Source organism: Ranitomeya imitator, chromosome 5 (genome assembly GCF_032444005.1).
Source record: "Ranitomeya imitator isolate aRanImi1 chromosome 5, aRanImi1.pri, whole genome shotgun sequence".
NCBI classification, from domain to species: Eukaryota; Metazoa; Chordata; class Amphibia; order Anura; family Dendrobatidae; genus Ranitomeya; species Ranitomeya imitator.
In genome coordinates, this window is record NC_091286.1 from 72,179,396 (window position 1) to 72,203,704 (window position 24,309).

Here is a 24,309-nt window from a genome sequence, read left to right on the forward strand (position 1 = left end):
GAAAACTGGACCTCCCAAGGAATTTATTTAGATATGTGGTGAGCACCGTAAACCTCCAAGTGCCTCACTCCACAAGTGACACCATTTTGAAAACTGGACCTACCAAGGAATTTATTTAGATATGTGGTGAGCACCGTAAACCTCCAAGTGCCTCACTCCACAAGTGACCCTATTTTGAAAACTGGACCTACCAAGGAATTTATTTAGATATGTGGTGAGCACCGTAAACCTCCAAGTGCCTCACTCCACAAGTGACCCCATGTTGGAAACTACACAGTGTGTTGTGTCAACAGGGTATAAACTAATTTTTATTAATTTGTGGACGTGTGGTATGCTTTGAAGCAATCCTTAATGCAAAGGCCAGGTTTCTCAGGGCAGGTTTCACAATGGTAAATTGTGTCCTTTCGGATTCCCCTCTTGGAACATACTCTACACCGTTTTTGTGATCGTCCTGTCCTCGCTGTTTGGGGAACCTGTCCTGGGAAATGTTGACCTTGGACAATACAGGCACTATCAGATTCAGAAGTACTGGGACCCTCACCTCTCTGAGTGCCAAACATTAGGGCCTTGATGACTACCTCCTGAAACTGAAGGAAGGTCCCCGTATTGCCTGCAGATCGGGACAGCACAAAAGCATTGTACAGTGCCATCTGTACAATGTGCACGGCCAATTTTTTGTACCATACGTAAGCTTTTCGCATGGCACTGTATGGTTGGAGGACCTGATCTGAGAGATCCACACCCCCCATGTACCGATTGTAATCCAGGATACAATCTGGCTTTGGGACTTGTGTTGTGGTCCCACGAACAGTGACAAGGGTGCTGTTGTCACGGTGTATGGTGGTCAGGATAAGGACATCCCTTTTGTCCTTATACTTGACCACCAGCATGTTGTCGCTGCATTTGGCTCTGCTTTCCCCTTTTCTCAGCGTTTGCCCAATTAGCGGCTTAGGGAGGCCTCGCTGATTTTTTCGCACGGTGCCACATGCAGCTGTACCTCTGGCAGAGAGGGCCTTGAAGAGTGGGATGCTGGTGTAAAAGTTGTCAATATAAAGGTGATAACCCTTATCCAGCAGTGGGTGCAGCAATTCCCACACAATTTTCCCACTCACCCCCAGGATGGGGGGGGCATTCAGGGGGGTTAATCTGGGTGTCCTTACCCTCGTAGACCCTAAATCTGTGGGTGTACCCTGAGGTACTCTCGCACAGTTTGTACAGCTTTATTCCGTACCTGGACCTCTTACTGGGCAGGTACTGTCGGAATTTTAGCCTCCCTTTGAAATGAACGAGAGATTCATCAATAGCGATGTCCCTCTGGGGTGTGTACGCCTCAGCAAATTTTCTGCTGAAGAGTTCAACCACTGGACGAATTTTATATAGACGATCAAAGTTTGGATCGTCTCGGGGAGGACACTGCGCATTATCACTGAAATGCAAAAATTTTTGGATCGCTTCAAATCGTGTCCTTTTCATGGCCATGCGAAATACCGGTGTACTGTAGAGAATGTCAGTACTCCAGTATTGCCGAAGCTTTGGCTTTTTGATTAGGCCCATATGCAGCACAATTCCCCAAAATGTCATCATCTCTGCTGCATTTACGGGGGTCCATCTGGCATAAGATGACGTGGGATTTTGGGTAAAAAATTGTTGGGCATACAGGTTCGTCTGGGTCACCATAATATTTATTATTTCATCACTGAAAAAGAATTTGAAGAAGTCAATTTCAGTGAGGCCAGTCGTGTCAAACTGGATTCCTGAGCTGCTGCTGAAATCCGGAATGACGGGCTGAAAATTTTCCGGGGGTGCAATCCATACGGGATCGATTGCTGCAGGAGTTGCCTGGGTCCTACGGCGCCGTGTTAGGGGTCTTTCCTCACCAGATGAGGAGGAGGAGGAGGAGGAGGAGGAATAGAGGAATGTGGGATCTTCCTCACTGGCTGAATCCGTGTCGGACGCAAGGATGGCGTAAGCCTCCTCTGGTGAATAGCGCCTTGTTGACGAATGGGCCATTTTTTTTTTCCCAAACCCTGGGTGTGTGTGTAAGTGGTGCTTTTACACGTGTAATGTGTGGGGCTTGTGTATAGGGTACTCTTTATTAAAACCAATCAGAGAGAAAAAACAAGTAGTGAGAAAAAATGTAGAAGAAACAAGAAAAAAAGATGAAAAGAAAAATCAATGTAAAAAAATAAGTTTGTATAAAAAAAAAAGTATAAATTTACCCTACGCAACTAAATATTTTTTTTACAAAAGAAAAGCGAACGCCACTAACACTGTGACGTACGCTCCCCTAATGCACTAGAGATAATCCGGCGATAGCAGATTTTTTTTATGCACAAGACGCTACCTCCCTACCTATAAAACTCAGTACGATTTTTTTTTCTTCTAAAAGATGATCGGTCGTCACTAACGCTGTGACGCTGGCTACACTAACACGCTACCACTAAACTACTCTGTACAAGACTACACTGTACAAGACTACACTGTACTAACTACTATTATATTTTTGTAAAAGAAAAAAAAAAATCGGACGTTGCTTAGACTGCAATGTCCGCTACACTAACTAAAAAAAAAAAGTCCTGTGGCGCAGTCTCTGATCAGCAGCGATACTGATCAGAGCGCTGCAGACACAGGAAGAGCATGAATGCTCTGCGCGGGACGCCGCGCACAGGAAAAAAAGCGCAAAAAAGTGCGCAAAAAATTGAATTGGAGGGGGGTACTTGAACAGGGATGGAGGGACGTCACCAAACACTGACGCCGGCTACGCTACCTTGTTACGTCTAAAACTACACTGTGCTAACTACAATTTTTTTTCTAAAAAAAAAAAAAAAACGGACGTCGCTTAGACTGCAATGTCCGCTACACTAACTAACCTAAAAAAAAAAGTCCTGTGGCGCAGTCTCTGATCAGCAGCGATACTGATCAGAGCGCTGCGGACACAGGAAGAGCACGAATGCTCTGCGCGGGACGCCGCGCACAGGAAAAAAAGCGCAAAAAAAGTGCGCAAAAAATTTCAATTGGAGGGTGGGGGAGGGAGGGGGTACTGGAACAGGGATGGGGGGATGGGAAAGGGGTGGGGGAGGTGCTGCTGCTGCTGTGATCACAGGAGTCACACAGCAGGCAGATGGCAGCAGAGAGCACACAGCACGGAGCACAAGCTGAAGCAGGAGCACAAGCTGGAGGCAGGAGATCCCAGGGAGGATCGCACTGGCCACCAATGGATTCCTTCACTAAGGTGACACAGAGGGGCTTAGACCACCGCTCTGCACGCCAAATCTGAGAGAAAGATGGCGTGCAGGGCGGTGATCGGTATTTTAAATTAACCCCTTTGGCGCTGATTGGCTAGAAGCTATTGTTCAGCCAATCAGCGCCATAGGGGTTAATCAGGTGAGGTGATGTGGCGATCACCCCACCTACAGTGACGGCTGTGATTGGTGCGACGTCACACAGCATCAATCACAGCCTGTCACATTTTTTTTTTTTTTGAAACTTTATTGTCACATCGCTGTGATTGGCTGGTCAGAATTGACCAGCCAATCACAGCGATCGCTGATGCGGGGGGGCGGTGCAGGCACCTGGGGCTGCGTGCAGGGATTGTCTGCTGTCAGGAACAGCAGACACCGGAACCCGATCACCGCGCGATGCCGCGCGGTGACCGGAAAATGGCGGCGCCGTACTAGTACTGCGGCTGGCACTTATGCAGTGCCGGCAGCGCAGTACTAGTACGGCGCATGGCGCGAAGGGGTTAAAAAAAAAAAAAAAAAGACACTCACCACTCTCGCTGGGCGCCGAGTGGCGGGGGCCTGAGTAGTGACTCTCCGCAAAGAGAAACAATACTTCTTGGATCCCGGTCAGACGCCTCTCAATCAGCCAAACTAGATCTCCACTTTGCACTGACGAGGGGCAGTACACTGAAACACAGTGTCTGCAAATTGAGATTCTGGTTTGGGTTTTATCCTAAGTCATGTGACAAAGCTCATTAAAGGGTCGATATTGACTGTTAGGATTTCTACTTCCAATAGGTGGCAAGAGAAGTTCTAGTCCTCTTCCTCTCTGAAGAGACAATTTGCATATTTCCCAGAGAAGGATTGCGACTAAGTCTCCTCACCTCGACATGCTTAACATGTCACTCTCCGCAAGGAGAAACGATACTTCATGGATCCCACTTTATGGCATGAAATAAGTATTTGATACAAATGAAAAACACAACCTTATATTTGGTACAGAAAACTTTGTTTTCAATTACAGACGTCAGACATTTCCTGTAGTTCTTGACCAAGTTTGCAAACCCTGCAACAGCGATTTTGGCACACTGCTCCATATAGATCATCTCCAAATCTTTCAGGTTTCTGGGCTGTCACTGGGCAACATTGAGTTTCAGCTCCCTCCAAAGATTTTCTATTGAGTTCAGGTCTGGAGACTGTCTAGGCCACTCTAGTACCTTGAAATGCTTATTGCGGAGCCACTTCTTAGTTGCCCTGGCTGTGTGTTTTGGGTCATTGTCACACTGGAAGACCCAGCCACAACCCATCTTCAATGATCTTACTGAGGGAAGGATGCTGTTGGCAAAAATCTTACGATACATGACCCCATCCATCCTCCCTTCAACAAGGTGAAGTCGTCCTGTCCCCTTTGCAGAAAAGCAGTTCCAAAGTATGATGTTTCCCTCACCATGTTTCACCATGTTGGCACAGTGTTCCAGGGGTTGTACTCATCCTTCTTATTCCTCCAAATACGGCGAGTGGAGTTGATATCAAAAAGTTCTATTTTGGTCTCATCTGACCACATGACCTTCTCCCATGCCTCCTCTGGAGCATCCAGATGGTCATTGGCGAACTTTAAACGGGCTTGGACATGTGCTGGTGTAAGAAGGGGGACCTTGTGTGCCCTGCAGGATTTTAATCCATGACAGCGTAGTGTGCTACTCACTGTAATGTTTGAGACTATAGTCCCATCTCTCCTCAGGTCATTGACCAGGTCCTCCCGTATAGTTCTGGGCTGATTCCTGACCTTTCTCAAAATCATCTTTACCCCACGAGGCGAGAACTTGCATGGAGCCCCAGACCAAGGAAGAGTGAAAGTGATCTTGTTTTTCTTCCATTTTCTAATAATTGTGCCAACAGTTGTTTCTTCTCTCCAAGCTGCTTGACTATTGTCCTGTAGCCCTTCCAGCCATGTGCATGTATACAATTTCGTCCCAGGTGTCCTTACACAGCTCTTTCGTCTTGGCCATGTTGGAGAGCTTGGAGTGTGATTTGTGCAGTCTATGGACAGGTGTCTTTCATACAGGTAAGGAGATCAAACGGGCAATTAATACAGGTACGACTGTAGAGTAGGAGGGCTTCTTAAAGAAAAACTAACAGGTCTGTGAGGGCCAGAATTCTTGCTGGTTTGTAGGTGATCAAATACTTATTTCATGCAATAAAATGCAATTCAATTACAGTATGTAAAAATCAAACAATGTGATTTTCTGGATTCAGTCTCTCACGGTTGAAGTGTACTTACAATAAAAATGACAGACCTCTCCATTCTTGGTAGGTGGGAAAACTTGCAAAATCAGCAGCGTATCAAATACTTACGGTATATTCCCCACTGTATATAATATGGCCCAGTGTGATGCCAAAACGATTCTAACAACAACAGTAATGTAGGACTCCGAGTATGAGAATGGTTGTCACATTTCTAATCCCAGCTTTTCTTTTTTTTTTACTAAATCTAAAATTACTATCTGCTGTTTTCAGCACAAAACGAGACAACAGACTAAGATCTTGACATAAATAGCCGTGCATCTATGTGAGAACAATAATGTATTTATATGAATCAGAATATTGTGCAATTGTAGAAAATGTGGGAAAAAAAATATTCTTCCCCTCAAATATCCACCGTGAATAATTAATTGTGTTTCTCACATTAACATTTAGCTTTTCTAGGAAAAACGCCTTCTCGTACCCACATACGTGGGAAGGTTTTATTTTCTCTGTAGTTTCATAAGACACTTAATGCAAAAGACCATAGAAATAGAAAAAGTTGCAATAATATAAGAAAATATTCCTTTCTTAAGAGCAGCTGAAGTGATTAGAATTTACTGGGAAAATGACGCATATATTACAGAGGATCATCAGGCCGTATTCAGGACCTCCCTCGCTCACACAAGGCACTTTACTGTACTTCGAAATCTCCCAGATATTACACCAATAACAGTACATACTTTAGTGTAAAGATTTTTTTTTTTTACATAGTGACTTATTTACATACATTTTTTTTTTTTTAACAAAGTATAAGGAAAAAAAAATCTACTGTAGTGGGCCATTTATATGGATACACTCATATGGAAATAACTCATGAAAGAATAAAGTTACGGTAAAATCAAGCACATCATTGTTTTTCTTGTGAAATTCTCAATAAGTTTGATGTGTCATATGACCCTCTTCCAATAGGAAAAAATATGCCCCGGAAGTGGTACTCCAGCAATGAGAATTTGCTTTTTGAAGTTGTGTCTGGTAGTGCATTTGGGTGTGACGGTGCACTTTTAGCTTCTCAGCCTCACATTGTATTCCCCACCTACCAGCACCCAGCCCTGACTGATTGACAGCTCATGTGCTCTGCTGCACAACCACTAACTTGTCAATCAGGGTCGCGGTTAGTTTGCGAATACAAAGCTGAGAAGCTTTAAGTGCATCGTCACACTAAATGCACTTCCAGACAGCTTCAAAACACGCTTTCTCGCTGCAAGTGCAGTGCTTTGGGGTCATAGAGGGATAATGGCTCATCTTTTAAAGGGCTATACGGTCAAATGAATGATTTGGTGGGGGCAGGTTCCCACTCGATACATAATGGCGCAATGCTTCAAACAGGTTGTGGCCCTTGTAGCCCCTTTTATTGCATCTCATGATTCGATTTGCCTGGCAGGCACGCTTCGTATTTTATGCAATTATATTCCAAGTTGTTTTCCTGGTGTCAGTCATCGCTATAATATTTCTTATCTTGACCAATAATCCGTAAAGAAGAATTCTCAGTATTTTTTTTCCCACTAAAAACTTTCCTAATTAGGTATGTGAGGTAGTGCAAACTTATTCAAATACTCACCAATCTCCATCTTCCCGGTTGCCAGCATTGCTCTGGTCCTCTTCTGGCCCACATGACCGCTCCACAGCTTTGCTAGGTAACACTGGGTGGAGCGATACTTATTTTCCCATGTTAGCCTATGCAAACTGGGACCTAAGGGGTAACGTTTGTCATTGTGAAGAGTGACATGCTAGGGCAGGAAGACTCATGAACCATGCAATGCTCCTATGGGACATTAAATATACAAGGAGGAAGTGGAGGAGGAGCATCACACGTCTTATAAGTCTCCTTACTCTGTCATTCTACAGTCATGGACAAAAATTTTGAGAATGAGACAAATATTAATTTCTCCAAAGTCTACTGCTTCATTTTTTCTAATGGCAATTTGCATATACTCCTGAATGTCAGAGTGATCAGCTTAACAGCAATTACTGTACTTGCAAAGTCAATATTTGCCCAGAAAATGAACTTTAACCCCCATAACACATTTCAACATCATTGCAGTCCTGCCTTAAAAGGAGCAGCTAACATCGTTTTAGCGATTGATCCATTAACACAGGTGTGGGTGTTGATGAGGACAGGGCTGGCGATCAATCAGTCATGATTAAGTAAGAATGACATCACTGGACACTTTAAAAGGAGGCTGGTGCTTGGTATCATTGTTTCTCTTCAGTTAACCATGGTTATCTCTAAAGAAACACGTGCAGCCATCATTGCACTGCACAAAAATGGCCTAACAGGGAAGAGTATCGCAGCTACAAAGATTGCACCTCAGTCAACAATCTATCGCATCATCAAGAACTTCAAGGAGAGAGCTTCCATTGTTGTCAAAAAGGCTCCAGGGCGCCCAAGAAAGACCAGCAAGCGCCAGGACCGTATCTTAAAACTGTTTCAGCTGCGGGATCGGACTACCAACAGTGCTGAGCTTGCTCAGGAATGGCAGCAGGTTGGTGTGAGTGCTTCTGCATGCACTGTGAGGCGGAGACTCTTTGAGCAAGGCCTGGTTTCAAGGAGGGCAGCAAAGAAGCCACTTCTCTCCAGAAAAAACATCAGGGACCGACTGATATTCTGCAAAAGGTACAGGGGGTGGACTGCTGAGGACTAGGGCAAAGTCATTTTCTCTGATGAATCCCCTTTTCGATTGTTTGGGACATCTGGAAAACAGCTTATTCGGAGAAGAGGTGAGCGCTACCACCAATCTTGTCTCATGCCAACTGTAAAGCATCCTGAAACCATTCATGTGTGGGGTTGCTTCTCAGCCAAGGGAATCGGCTCACTCACAGTCTTGCCTAAAAACACAGCCATGAATAAAGAATGGTACCAGAATGTCCTCCAAGAGCAACTTCTCCCAACCGTCCAAGAGCAGTTTGGCGCCCAACAATGCCTTTTCCAGCATGATGGAGCACCTTGCCATAAAGCAAAGGCGATAACTAAATGGCTCATGGAACAGAACATAGAGATTTTGGGTCCATGGCCTGGAAACTCCCCAGATCTTAATCCCATTGTGAACTTGTGGTCAATCATCAAGAGACGGGTGGACAAACAAAAACCAACAAATTCTGGCAAAATGCAAGCATTGATTATGCAAGAATGGACTGCTATCAGTCAGGATTTGGTCCAGAAGTTGATTGAGAGCATGCCAGGGAGAATTGCAGAGGTCTTGAAGAAGAAGGGTCAACACTGCAAATATTGACTTGCTGCATTAACTCATTCTAACTGTCAATATAACCTATTGGTACTCGTAATATGATTGCAATTATATTTCTGTATGTGATATAAACATCAGACAAACACTAATAAAACCAGAGGGCAGCAGATCATGTGAAAATATAATTTTGGTGTCATTCTCAAAATTTTTGGCCATGACTGTAAACAAGGAGAGACGTTACCCCTTAGACCCCAGTCAGAGTCCCCCAATACATCCAAATCGGATCTCATGCTTAGCACTGAGGAGGGGCAACAACCCTGAAACACAAGTCTACAAATTGATATTCTGGCTCTTATCCGAAGTCCGGTGTCAAGGCTCGTTAAAGGGTCGATATTAACTTTTAGGATTGCTAGTTCCTTTCTGAAAAGGCCATTTCCTCCTATGAAAACTTCCATTGAGAAGAGAGACTTCTGCTCCACACAAAAAACACTGTGTGAGCCGGTTAGTCTATTTTCCGGTCAAGTGGGTGAGAAGAGGACAGGAGCAGCACTGAAGACCAGAGAAGACTGCGATTGGTAAGTATTTTAATAGACTTGCAATACATCACATAATTAACAAGGAGTAGAGGAAAAAAATCAGCGACATCTTTAATGTGGTCCATTTATTTCTGATTTTCTATTATTTAGTAACTGAACATATTTTCTCATCAGTCCTTAAATTCTCATTTCATGTAATGCATTAAACACTTTGCAAAAAATAAAAATCACAATTTCCAGTACTCGGTGACCCAGGTGAAGGCAAGCACGTACCTTTCAGAAAGAGCGGGCTGGCTGGCGTGTATTCCTTGTGCTTCACTTGGCCTTGCTGCCTCCGGCTCTCAATATGCTGCGTCACTCTGGTATCGATTGTGTCTTTGAGTAACAGACAAACTTCCTGAGAAGCAAATCAATAAAGGTCTGATTTATACGTCTTACACCAGTAATGTGCTGCACGGAATTAAACAAGAAATGCCACGGTAAGGGCAACATATTTTACTGATACACATGGGGCTCGTTGGTGTCATTACGTCAATGTGCATTTATATATTTATTTGTTTCATTTTTAAAACTTTTATGCTTTCTGTTGCATTGTATTTTGCAATATTTGCTTTTAGTATATTATTTATGAGTTCTTTACACTGTTTCATTACTTAAAGGGATTGTCCAGTGAAGGTAATGTATGTTCATACACCCTACCAGGCCATATTGATATCTTATAAAGGGTGTTTCCATATCAGGATACTTCTCTAGGAGCCATAACCGAGAGCGTTTCTGCACAATCTGTTGTTTAGAGGATGTAAGCCTTGTTGTAGCAGACGGGCAGACACTCATTGGAAATGCTGTCTGGTTATACTACATCTTCCCAAATGCCTGACTGATCTGTTGGTTGAAATCAGCTGTTTTCTGGGGATGACTGACACAGGACAACCCCTTTAAATTATAAAATGTATGAGGTCAATGTAATACTTTTTCATTGATTACCTATCCTTAGGAAACGTTATCAGTGAGTGATCAGTCTGGGTCCGACACCCGGCACTCCTGCCAATCAGCTATTCTCAGTGTTGCCGGAACTGAACAACTGCGGAGCCGATCCATCCTCTGATATGAATATCAAAATTTCCAGCTTCATTTTAGTGACTGGTGTCAGTCACACACAATAACAAATACCTCCATATAGCAATCAGATATAAATCAAGAGGACAAATGGAAGCTTATTAAAAAGGTATAAATACAAACTTTATTAACAACAATACCATATTAAAAATCCAAGCAAACCGTCACCTAATGACAGATATACTCAAGTGACCTAACCAAAAACTAGGTGCCTCATGTCAGGCACAAAAAAGGTCAGGTAATACAGGGAAACATGCCTCACCTAGGTGCTGGTAGACCGCTGTACACACCCCGACGCGCGTTTCGCCGCTGTTCGCCTCGCTTTTTCAAGGGGAAGTACTTCATGTTTCCCTGTATTACCTGACCTTTTTTGTGCCTGACATGAGGCACCTAGTTTTTGGTTAGGTCACTTATCTATCTATATACTATACGTATGGCTTACCTTTAATAGGATTTATATTGCTGGGACATTTACCTGGGACATTTCTATGCCTGCACCTTTAAAACGTATAGAGTATATCTCAAGTTTTGTATATTATCTGTGTGCAGTGGACTTATTTGTCTGGTATCTTATGCAATTTGTTGTGTGTATTGCACTGTCATTAGGTGACGGTTTGCTTGGATTTTTAATATGGTATTGTTGTTAATAAAGTTTGTATTTATACCTTTTTAATAAGCTTCCATTTGTCCTCTTGATTTATATCCATCCTCTGATAGTGGCCGCCAGGGCAAAACCTCTGACTCCTCAATTTCCATTGCATCGACTCCGACTCCACCAAAATGGGCTCTGACTCCACAACTCCGACTCCACAGCCCTGGTGGCTGCAACAGGGTACTACACATCCGATACATTCAAATCATTAGGAGGCAGATGTGCAGTACCCTGCCGCAGCCATTATCAGAAGATGGAGCAGTTCCGCAATCAAGCAGTTCTGGCCGGCGGACGCCGAGAACGGCTAGTCGACTGGGGCACAGGGTGTCGGACCCCAACCAATCAGACATTAATGACCGATTCTAAGTATAGGTCACCAATGAAAAAGTAGTATACAACCTCTTTAATGAAAATATGTCTCATCTTTCCCTGTCTGCATATTTGTTTTGTACTTGCTCCTAAATATTTCCACGTTTTGGGAAGTGCCGACTTTCTGCTCATTACTGGAGAATACAAATGAGCACGAATCCTGAACTTACAATAAGCAACTGCAAAAAGGAAAAACCCACTTCACATGACTAAATATCAGGACAGATTTTGGCTAGGGGGCTTCATCTGCAGATACGACAGCCCTGCTGCATGGTTCATATCCACTCTAATAGGGGCAGTACCAATAAAGCCATAAAGTCTGGTTCAATTACTAGGTTACTGTTCACACTGAGGTTTTTAAAGGTATTTTCCACTTTGAGAAAAGTGGATCCCAAACACATACACTACCGTTCAAAAGTTTAGGGTCACCCACACAATCATGTGTTTTCCATGAAAACTCATACTTTTATTAGTCAAATGAGTTGCCAAATGAATTGAAAATCTAGTCTAGACATGGACAAGGTTCGAAAAAAAAGATTTTTATTTAAAATAATAATTTTCTCCTTCAAACTTTGCTTTTGTCAAAGAATGCCCTTCATACGGTCAAGCTGCTCCCACAACAGCTCAATGGGGTTGAGGTCCGGTGACTGCGCTGGCCACTCCATTACAGACAGAATACCAGCTGCCTGCTTCTTCCCTAAATAGTTCTTGCATAATTTGAAGGTGTGCTTTGGGTCATTGTCCTGTTGTAGGACAACAGCACCAATAGCAACCCCAGACCATCACATTACCTCCACCATGCTTGACAGATGGCGTCAGGCACTCTTCCAGCATCTTTTCAGTTGTTCTGCGTCTCACAAATGTTCTTCTGTGTGAACCAAACACCTCAAACTTGGATTCGTCTGTCCATAACACTTTTTTCCAAACTTCCTCTGTCCAATGTCTGTGTTCTTTTGCCCATATTAATATTTTCCTTTTATTAGCCAGTCTCAGATATGGCTTTTTCTCTGCCACTCTGCCCTGAAGGCCAGCATCCTGGAGTCGCCTCTTCACTGTAGAGGTTGACACTGGCGTTTTGCGTGTACTATTTAATGAAGCTGCCAGTTGAGGACCTGTGAGGCATCGATTTCTCAAACTACAGATTCTAATGTACTTGTCTTGTGGCTTAGTTGTGCAGCTGGGCCTCTCACTTCTGTTTCTACTCTGGTTAGAGCCTGTTTGTGCTCTCCTCTGAAGGGAGTAGTACACACCGTTGTAGGAAATCTACAGTTTCTTGGCAATTTCTCGCATGGAATAGCCTTCATTTCTAAGAACAAGAATAGACTGTCGAGTTTCACATGAAAGTTCTTCTTTTCTGGCCATTTTTAGAGTTTAATAGAACCAACAAATGTAATGCTCCAGATTATCAACTAGCTCAAAGGAAGGTCAGGTTTATAGCTTCTCTAATCAGCCAAACTGTTTTCAGCTGTGCTAACATACTTGCACAAGGGTTTTCAAGGGTATTCTAACCATCCATTAGCCTTCTAACACAGTTAGCAAACACAAAGTACCATAAGAACACTGGAATGATGGTTGTTGGAAATGGGCCTCTATACACCTATGAAGATATTGCATTACAAACCAGACATTTGCAGCCAGAATAGTCATTTACCACATTAACAATGTATAGAGTGTATTTCTGAATCATTTAATGTTAGCTTCATAGGAAAAAACTGTGTTTTTCTTTCAAAATATGGAAATTTCTAAGTGACCCTAAGGCTAGGTTCACATTACGTTATGTGAACCCATTAAACGGACTACGTTACACCGCGGCATAACGCGGTGTAACATAGTCCGTTAACGCCGCCATTGCTTGTAATGGCGAACGCATCGCTAGCGCACGCCTACATTGGGCGTGCGCTAACGATGTGCCGTCATTTGAGTGACGGACCTTGAACGCTGCTTGCAGCGTTCGCGGTCCGTTCCTCGCTAGCGCAGATCGGGCATCTGCGCTAGCAGGATCGGCAAACGCGATCCCATTTGGGACATTGCGTTAGCGCAGTCTGTAGCGCTATGCGCTAAGCGGACTGCCCTAACGTAATGTGAACCTAGCCTAAACTATTGAACGGTAGTGTATATTTAACACAACAAACTGAGCTATATATTTGAACACAAATCCCCTTCCCTGGTGCCATCTAAACAAAATTTAACTCACTACTGCAGCCAATCACTGACCTCGATGGCTAGTGCTGTCTATATTGACACAGCTTCTGAATTCAGTGATTGGCTACAGTGGTGATGAAATCTCTTGACGTGACATCACCGCTGCAGCCAAGCCACTGAGACTGGATCAGCAGTGGAGTGTCGAAAAGGGCAAATAGCAGGTCTATTATTTATGTCCCATACTGTATATAAAAAAAAATTGAGGTCTTCTTTTCTTAAAGTGTAAAACTCCTTACAGCTGAGTGAAGCTAGGGGATTTCAGCACGAGAACAGACGATCAGAAGATGCGCTGAGGACTGTACAGTGACATGGATGAGCTGGAGAGGTGAGCTGTGAATTGAGTATTCGTATCCGTATTATTTTATTTTTTACATATTACATTTATTATGTTATGGGATCCGGAATCCTTGAAAAGAATAAGGGACATTAACTTATCAAAGAATCATAATTCCCAGAAGAAAAAATAATACATAAGCAGGCAAATTCTAATTTTGCTCTATCTGCTCATCTCTAGTTGACAAGATTTTCCCCTTCAGCTTCCATGTAAATCTTTGGCGGTGTTTGAAGAAGGAGCATAAAAATCTGAGAAAATTAGTGAAGTTGAGGTCATGAAGGGGGCGAACAATTCGGAAACTGCTGCAGTCATTAAAAGTGACATTAGGTGTTGGATTGGGAGAAGACCCTTCTTATATTCGTTGCGTTTTGATATTTAGATGGTTCTTGATTCATTGGTTTATTACAAATAGCAAAATGTTTGTATATTTTAGTAATAAACCTAATTTGGAATGGGGGGCTGAATAATTTTCATTGCAAGTATCGTAAATCTCTTTCTGAAAGGCTCTTCTGAAAACACACGATCATTTGTTCATCTTGTAGAAGGTCCGGCTTTATTCCGATGACACAGTCTGCAGGATTCTTCGTTCCATATTTCTTGAATTATCATTCCATATGAAGACTTTTTTCGGTTGTCCCAATGGGCAATACACACGATGAGGCCGAGCTACTCGGCTCTTAAATCATATTACGGCGTCTGAAGAACCACCAATTATTGTGGCTAGCACCATTATAAAGCCACGGAAGACTTTGTTACTGGTGCTCTTGTCATCGTAGGGTCAAAATAAGAGTTTGCGGTAGACATTGAAAGGACTTTAGCACCTAATCATAAAACATGAACAAATCCTACATTCAGTAAAAGTGTTTGCTAATTCCCTTAAAACCAATAAAAGACGACAAATTGTAGGAAAACTGTGCACCTGTGTAAGGCTCGTAATTAGCCGACAGCTCCGAACGCCTCGTCTTATCTCAGACAAATTGACAGTTTAATACGGATTATGAGGTCCATGGAATTACGAGACTCAGGAGACAGCTGGAGGCAAGACGACAAATATCCCTCGAAATGGCTGATTTCATGTCTAGATTAGCCACGGAGTACTATGACCTTCTTCCCTATCCCAAGAAGTCATCTTCTCATACACCGTTCTCAGCACCTGTCTGTGCTCCAGGCTGCAGACACATTGTAAGGCTACTTTCACACATCAGGTTTTCAGTGTCAGGCTAAATCTGGCGAATGTTGGAAAAACTAGATCCGGCGCAGATTGTGAAAAACTGATGCGACGGATCCGTTTTTTTTATGGATCCGGTTAGCCTATCTAGATTATTGGATAAAAAAATTTTTGGAGCATGCTCAGTTTAAAAAACCGGATCAGGCCGCCGGATCCGCCTTTTTCCGGATGTGGAACCCATAGGCTTCCATTCTAGCAAACAGCCGGAAGCGCCGAATCCGGTGCTTCAGGCTTTTTCGCCGGAGACAAAAAACGTTGCTATGGATGTTTTTTCAAGAATCCGAAAGCAGCAGATTTGCCGGATCCGGCGAAAACCGGATGAAACGCAATGTCATCCGCTGCAATCCGGAACTAATACAAGTCTATGGTAAAAAAAAAACCTGATCCGGCGGCAACATTTGCCTGATCCGTTTTTTTGAAAATTAGCCGGATTTAGCCTGACACTGAAAACCTGATGTGTGAAAGTAGCCAAAGATGGCTGGGGTTTGCTGTGCAGAGTGCACTCCAAGACTTTGCTTTGTTTGTTTTGTGCCTTAGAGGGGTTTTCCCACTAACAAAGTTAATTTTCAAGTTGATTTTCATCAATAAATCTTTGAATAATAAGATACAGGAAAAAATATATCTTGGTACCGTGTTAGCCAGTAGATAGAAAAATATTTAGAATTGAGAGTCCTCAAGAGGACTCTCAATTCTAAATATGAATAATAAGAATAATTTCCTCAATTGGATGCGTTTTTAAAAAAATGTTCCTTTGATGAGATAATCTTATAAATGTGCCCCTGCTGTGTACTGTGTAATGGCCGTGTTTGACCGTACAGGGACATGGTCTGATCATAGCACAGCTCCTGGGCAGGGGGGAAGCCAAAGAGTATACAGACAGTACAGAAGGGGATCACAGCTGATTATTTTCGTGAGGTAAAACATTTCATTTTTAAAAAATGTTTTACCTCACAGAAAAATCCCCTTCTGTACTGTCTGTATACTCTTTGGCTTCCCCCCTGCCCAGGAGCTGTGCTATGATCAGACCATGTCCCTGTACACAGTACACAGCAGGGGCACATTTATAAGATTATCTCAGCACAGGAACATTATATGTAATCACATCCAATTGTGGAAATTATTATTATTTCAAAATCTACTGTCTTCCAAATGGAATGCAGGGCACGGGGAAAAAAGGACTTACATACCCAGGCAGAATTTTTGAAAAAAGAAGGACCTGTCCTCCCCAGGGAATGCAGGTCACAGTAAGAAGAAAGACCCATCCTACCAAGGGAATTGCAGGGTACAGAGAGAAGAAGGACCTGTCCTCCCCAGGGAATGTAGGGAACAGAGAGAAGGACCTGTCCTCCCCAGGGAATGTAGGGAACAGAGAGAAGAAGGACCTGTCCTTCCCAGGGAATGCAGTGCACAGAGAGAAGAAGGACCTGTCCTGCCCAGGGAATGCAGGGCACAGACAAGAAAGACCTGTCCTCCCCAGGGAATGCAAGGCACAGAGAAGCACCTGTCCTCCCCAGGGAATGCAGGGCACAGAGAAGAAGGACCTGTCCTCCCTAGGGAATGTGGGGAACAGAAAGAAGAAGGACCTGTCCTCCCCAGGGAATGCCGGGCACAGAGAGAAGAAGGACGTGCCCTCCCCAGGGAATGCTGGGCACAGAGAGAAGAAGGACGTGCCCTCCCCAGGGAATACAGGGCACAGAGAAGAAGGACCTGTCCTCCCTAGGGAATGCAGGGCACAGAGAAGAAGGACCTGTCCTCCCCAGGGAATGTAGGGAACAGAGAGAAGAAGGACCTGTCCTCCCCAGGGAATGTAGGGAACAGAGAGAAGGACCTGTCCTCCCTAGGGAATGTAGGGAACAGAGAGAAGAAGGACCTGTCCTCCCCAGGGAATGTAGGGAACATAGAGAAGGACCTGTCCTCCCCAGGGAATGTAGGGAACAGAGAGAAGAAGGACCTGTCCTCCCCAGGGAATGTAGGGAACAGAGAGAAGGACCTGTCCTCCCCAAGGGAATGGCAGGCACAGAGAGAAGAAGGACGTGCCCTCCCCAGGGAATGCCGGGCACAGAGAGAAGAAGGACGTGCCCTCCCTAGGGAATGTCGGGCACAGAGAGAAGAAGGATGTGCCCTCCCCAGGGAATGCCGGGCACAGAGAGCAGAAGGACGTGCCCTCCCCAGGGAATGCAGGGCACAGAGAGAAGAAGGACCCGTCCACAGGAGACTGGGGAAATGGGGAGGGGGCAGGAGAGCTTGAAGTGCAGTGTCTGCCCCTTGCACTTGTGATTAAAACTTAAAAGTTGAATTTCTTTACAGCTTCCAAATAAAATCTTGCAAGCAACGTATGGATGTAATAAGCATTAAAGGGCCTTAACACAAATGCCTTTAGTTAGGGGTCTACTATCCTGATGACAGGATCCCTTTAACATCTCAAATGGAGAAAAAAAAATTTGTGTTGTCGGGGATTTCAAATTATGATTTCAGCAGCAATCCAGTAGGGAACTACTTTTCATATCTATAATTTTTTTTTTTTTACAGATGACACAATATGGATATAAATAAGGCAGCACACTGCAGCGCTAAAACATGCAAACTTGAAAATACGAAATTTGAACTGCATTACTGCACTAGAAATATGAAAAATGAGAGCTTTTAGCGCATAAAAATGGCCAATTGTATGTGTACCTGGTAGCCTCTTTACGGCATCTCTCTTATACCAGGTCCTACGCTTGCCTTACCTCGCTGAGAATAAACGTCTCCATCTGAATGGGTACATGTGAAACCTCTTCTTAGACCAAAATTCTCTCTCTCTATGGAGGGGTATTGGACCTGCTGTAATTAAAACACCTGAAGCTAGGAGGCGGAGTGCACGATCAGAAGGCTAGAGAATACATTTCAAAAACCTGACCTGCACATCCAAACATAGACTAAGTGTGAACAGGTGCTGAACCCAGAGTCGCCAACTCGTATATAGTTAAGTAAATAGGGCAGCACACTGCAGCGCCAAAACATGCAAACTTGAAAACACGAAATTTGAACTGCATTACTGCACTAGAAATATGAAAAATGAGAGCCCCTCCACAGAGAGAGAGAATTTTGGTCTAAGAAGAGGTTTCACATGTACCCATTCAGATGGAGACGTATATTCTCAGCGAGGTAAGGCAAGCGTAGGACCTGGTATAAGAGAGATGCCGTAAAGAGGCTACCAGGTACACATAAAATTGGCCATTTTTATGCGCTAAAAGCTCTCATTTTTCATATTTCTAGTGCAGTAATGCAGTTCAAATTTCGTGTTTTCAAGTTTACATGTTTTGGCGCTGCAGTGTGCTGCCTTATTTACTTAACTATATACGAGTTGGCGACTCTGGGTTCAGCACCTGTTCACACTTAGTCTATGTTTGGATGTGCAGGTCAGGTTTTTGAAATACAATATGGATATAAAACAGTGGCTTCTATAGAAACTTAAAGCGTATTTGTTACCAGAATTCCCAGTGCAAACTGTGCACATTATTAAATAGACTTGATGAAGCGGTTATACTTATTTTCAAACTCCACTGCACAAAGGCTGCATAATCCGTCTCCTGTCTGATATTGAAATGTGCATATTATAAGTTCAGCCCTAGCTTTGTTGTTATGAAAGAGATTTTCAGAGTAAGTGTACTGGCCTCACCAGGTTTAGGTGATCTATTTACTAAATGTATGCAGTTTATATTTTAATATTAAGTGACATAGCTACTTTACATGGAACCGGTCATGTCCCAAAACACTACATGACCTGCAGCTATAGGTAAATAGCGCTAAAAATCCTGCTTGACTTACAGTCCGGCTTTAGGGAGAAAATGATTTTATATACTCTCTGTGGCCATTCGCTTACAGTCATAGGGGCGGAGCAGGGAGCGGTTACAGTCACCGCAGCTGTAATCCCGCCCCAGCACATTGATTGACAGCCTGCTCTGCACACACAAACAGCACACATGCGCTGCAGAGCAGTCTGTCAATCACAGTCCTGGGGAGTGATTACAGCTGTGGTGACTGTAACCGCTCCCTGCTCCGCCCCTATGACTGGAACCAAGCGGCTGCAGTGAGGATATAAGTTCATTTTCTTCCTGTAGACGCTGCTCCGGTAAGGCTGCCAGGAATGGTTTTAACACTATTTACCTATATATTACCATTATATCAGTAGGTAAATAGCACTTCGGAATGGGACAGGTTCCCTGTAAAAAAAAAGTCTTAATTCACTTATAATCAAACTTAAAGGGATAATCACCTCATCAGAATCCTATCCCAATATGTAATAATAATAATAACATTAGCAAGTACATCCAATTAGAAATGTAGTCTAGTTCTTTTGATTTGCTATGTCTCTTACTTCATGTGCAGGGCATTACTTAGGTTTCCATGATTACGACCACTCATATAGTGACAGTTAGTGGTCGTAATAATGGATATCTAAGGTACTGAACTGCCCTGCACACGGAGTAAGTGACGTAGTTAATCAGAAGAACTATACTACATTTGTAATTGGAGGTATTTGCCAATAGTATTGTTATTACACCTACTACATGCTGGGATAGGATCTTGGAGATGGGAATGCTATTAAATGGCGATTTGATCAAACCTTGGTAGTTTTTTTTTTTTTTTTAATTATTCCTAAAAATATGTATAAAATTAAATAAGGAAGATTTGACCTATAATTACATTATTTCTACATGAGCTACACAGCAGCTTAACAAATCAGCCAGTATAACCCAGACAGAGGAATAACGCACTTATAAGAAAAGGGCAGAATGAAAAAGTATAAAGTAGAGAAAAGTCATGAAATGAAGGGAAACAGAACACATGTCTAATAGTCCCCTCGGAGCTGTTAAAGGTTAGTTATAATTCACAGTAGTCTCAGCATAACAATGAAAATAAGATCTGAGCAGATCAGGCCAGCCCAATTTCTTCCCCGCAGCTACGGGCTTTTGAAGTAGGAATGGTTTTGTTGTACCTCCTTCTCATGGTCAGAAAACCAGCTGGAGTCTTTACTGGTGCCTTGAGGCAAAACATGAAGATCCACCAGAACAGCAAAGTTCCCACACTGCAAGACAAAAGATGAAATCCTTAGGATGTTGTAAGGCGTATGTACGGCACACAAAGAGGAAGCCACCATCTCCAGCCCCACCAAACTCCCGCCCCAGGAGGAGCACATCAAATTACAGGATTACTTGACCCACCGCTGGAAGCGCTACCTCACTTGTTTAGTGACCATTGCTCCGACTTGTCAATTAAACCCATAAAATTAAGGGGCAATGAGAAAACCCATTAACCAAGCGTGTAGTGCCCGCCGGCACGTGTGGGGTCACGGGTCCATGTGGGCAGATGATCCTTGGTTCGGCATTTGGCAACACAAAAATATATTAAGTAAAATTAAACTTAGAAATCTAAACATCCCAGGAAATATTCCATCTGAATATTGGATTTATTACATTTTATTCACTTTTTATTACATTTTCTTAAGGCAGCACAACTAGAGCTCATTATTACATCTTCTTAGGTCTACATTGTTATACCATGTGAGCCTGGCAGCCAATCAGCAGCAAGAGAAATGAGATCACAGCAGCCCAATAGTGTCTGCCAATTGGCTGCAAGGGCTCACGTGGCACAGCAACGTCACGCATGTCCCAGCGCCATCAGTGCTGGAACGGCGCCAGTGGAGGAGGGGGATCAGTGAGTGAAGGACAATATGGACTCATTGTAAGGGCTTGTGACCGTATTATCAGTCCGAATGCGATGTGATAAAACATTGACTCGCACTCAGACCAATGTTACTCTATGGGGCTGTACACAAGTCCAATTTTTTCCATGGACAGAGAGCCAATCCAGGGAAAAAATTGCAGCATGACCGAGTTTGTTGCAAAATTCGGATCGCACTTGGCTATGCAAGTCAATGAGTCCATGAGATGCAGCGGACTGCACTTGGATGACAGCTAAGTGCAGTCTGATTTACGTGGACTGACAGAATGCTCCTATAGACAGTAAATGTGCTAGGAGAATGTGGTGTAAAAACACCAAAAAGTTGCAAAAATTAAGGTGCAATTTGCCTAAAATGTACAACTTTTCAAACCTTTTAACGCCACAATTCTGGCATGAAAGGTTTGATGAACTTGGCCCCCTTGTGTTTGCCTACAATCTGTAGCCATGCATACACATACCGGTAAGTCTGCATAAAAGCTGTAGACATCAGCTAGCAAAGTTTTTGATTTTTTTTTCCAACTTTACCAAAGTTGATATTTTATTTATGTAGCGCCAACGCATTTCACTGTACAGAATTCGTTATCGCGCACATCAGTCCCCGTCCCCATTGGATCTCACATTGTAAATTCCAAATTAAACGGACGTTTTTTGGAGTAAGGAAGGAAAGTCTGGTGAAGTGAGAAGAGGGTACATATTCATTTTTTTCCATACATCACTTCCACATTCTTTCATTACAGAAGAAACCTGTCAATCTTACAAACAGGACATCATTGCTCGTGGGGGAAAAATAACATTCGCTTCATCACAGGTGAAATATATAAAGGACAACACACAAGTCGGCAGAGGAAAGTCAGTAATGTAACAGGGGTTTGCAAGTACGTTCCGGAATCAATTCCAACTCTAACATTCTTGTGGCTGCAGATCTCCTAGAAGCAACGTTCTCACACCAGAACTCCAAGCGTCAAACATTTCCTTCCACCGATCGAGCTAAGAAGATGAAACCATCAGCAAAAACAAGGATTGCGATTTGGATCGGACCTCGTGGACGAGCTGATCTTAAAAGGTTTTGTGAGCTAATTCCAAGCGCAATGGCCCTTACTGCGGAGATATTTGTCAACATGGCACATTAATTAAAGCAATTACATAGAGCGCAATGTTAGGCCTGTAATTAGCATTCTTCCATGAGAGAGCTTGTGGGAAGGACTGTTCAATGGCGACTTAAAGGAATTCGAAACCTAAAAATTAAGGTTTAAAGGTAAAGAAGAAAAATAGTGGCCCTAGCTAACTTTTTGTTAGGCCGATTTCACGAGTGGGTTTTACTTTTTCTCATGTGTGAAAAATGATCCACTTCTTTTTCATGTGCTCGATCCATTTTTGGTTTGTGTGGCGGTTTTTACAATGATTGTTGTATCCATTTTTCTCATATGAAGAAAATTCTTAGGTTCCCTTACCCATTAAGCCGTAAAACGAGGAAAGCGCAAGGATGGCATACGCATCATTGTTTTATTTCTCTCAAGGAACTATTGACTTGCCTTAGGGTGTTTGATCCAAAACACAAATCTAAGTAGGACATCCATTGTGACTAGTGATGAGCGAACGTGCTGGAATAAGGCATCCGAGCATGCTCGGGTGCTAACCGAGTGTCTTCGGCGTGCTGGAAAAATATGTTTGAGTCCCTGCGGCTGCATGTCTCACGGCTGTTTGACAGTCGCAACACATGCAGTGATTGCCTTAGGCCGGGATCACACATGCGAGAAACACGTCCATGTCTCACATGCGAAACCCAAGTTCTGGCGCCGGCACTTGGGAGCGGAGCGTGCGGCTGCATGTGTGATCCCGGCCTTAGAAATAGACAACCCCTGAGATATGCAGCCGCGGGGACTAGAACATGGTATTCAAGCAAAGGTTGTTATTTTCATCTGTACTATTGATTTTGGAAATAAAAGTTAAAATGATGGCTGTTTTTAAGTTCAAGAATAAATTGACAACGGACCCTTAACCAGTTGGGGATATTTCTGTACCCAGTCTGGCATTGTCCAATCAAAGCTGACAGTACCAGATTGTGTAGGGACGCACAGCTTTGCAAGGGGAATGGTAACACCCAATTGTTTATTCATACATTTCTAGGAGGAACAGCAGAGGTTCCAAGAAAAGATGTCCAAAAATTGAAATTTAATTGAGAATATGCGCATTTCATAAAATGGATATATGAAAAGACCCGAAAATAAGTACCAAATACAAGATGAAAAGGTTGTCCATCTTTGGCGACATAATCATTGTCGTACTCTTGCATTCACCAAAGTGCTCTTGGTATCCTTGGAATCTAGTTCCCCAAGAAGATACTAAGAGAAGATACTAAGAGAAGACGCTATTTACAAGAGGCTTGTAAAATCATGGGTTTCCCAATGAAAAATGATGAGAAAGGAGCAGAGACAAGAGCATTTTACATTTCAATGACTATATGAACAACAGAGTTTACGGTAATTATTTTACCAATTTACAAAAAGTGGGTGGACCTCAACGTAGGCGATTATTTCTGAAGACAGATACCTCTGCAAAGTATACAAAAGCTTCCAATGATTATGTACAACAGCTATTAAGCATCTTATGTGGTTTCACATATGGTACGAACAGTAAATTTCATTAAATTCTTAGTCTTCGAAATCTCACCGATAGGCCAGAAACGGGACTGGGTCACACCCCACCGAGGAATGGTAATCAATAGATATGGGACAGAGGGCTGAGCTGGAGAAAGGTGGTGGCTTCTGCGGTGGGATTTCTTTCTAGGAACGCCAAGATGAAGCTGTAGGATCCTGAGAAATAAATGCTGATGACAATACCAGATAAGGAATGAAACGCGCATAGTTTTTGGTAGATTTTTTTTGTAAGGATTATCGAGACTAACCACAAAACATATCACTCCTCATCACAGATTTCTTGCTCAAGACAAACTTTTTTTGTTCATTTACTAGAAGCATGCTACCCAGTACAATCTTCCAGGAGACTCCTATTAATCATCGAATTTAACCTTAACCCTAAAATCACCCCCTCGCCTTGCAGTCTGCTTTTACTAACAACTGTGAAAGAATTTGCTAAACAGATCACTGAGATCAAGAGTGCTCTAATAGGGGGCTTCCTAAATATTCTACCGTTACTTGTGACGGGTATGGTTGAAAAGTAGAAGCTCAGGAACCATAGCAGCTCAGACACGAAGTGGAGACCACGTAAGGTCACCGAGCACTGAGGAGCTAAGGTCAGAAAAGTCACCAATGTTCTGCTGACTCAATAATTGCAGGGTCCAAACCTTCTCTAGGACATGGCAGGTTCCGATCAGTGTAACAAGACATTGATGAGTGATTACCTCTCCAGACAAAATGACTGTGGCTGGGTAGTTAAACTATTCAGGAATTTACTTACAATGAAATTTCCTTTAGT

The 24,309-nt window shown here is 43.1% G+C and overlaps 1 protein-coding gene across 1 annotated transcript in view; it reads right to left on the reverse strand.

Moving 5' to 3' along the window:
- The window catches only part of SLX4IP (SLX4 interacting protein), a 197,831-nt gene that overhangs the window by 116,443 nt on the left and 57,079 nt on the right, over positions 1-24,309 (reverse strand). The window contains exons 3-4 of the mRNA XM_069767899.1: positions 20,129-20,218; positions 9,520-9,643 (exon numbers count right to left, since the gene is read on the reverse strand). Of these exons, the coding sequence (XP_069624000.1) occupies positions 9,520-9,643; positions 20,129-20,218 (214 nt within the window). The remainder of the gene's footprint in view (positions 1-9,519; positions 9,644-20,128; positions 20,219-24,309) is intronic.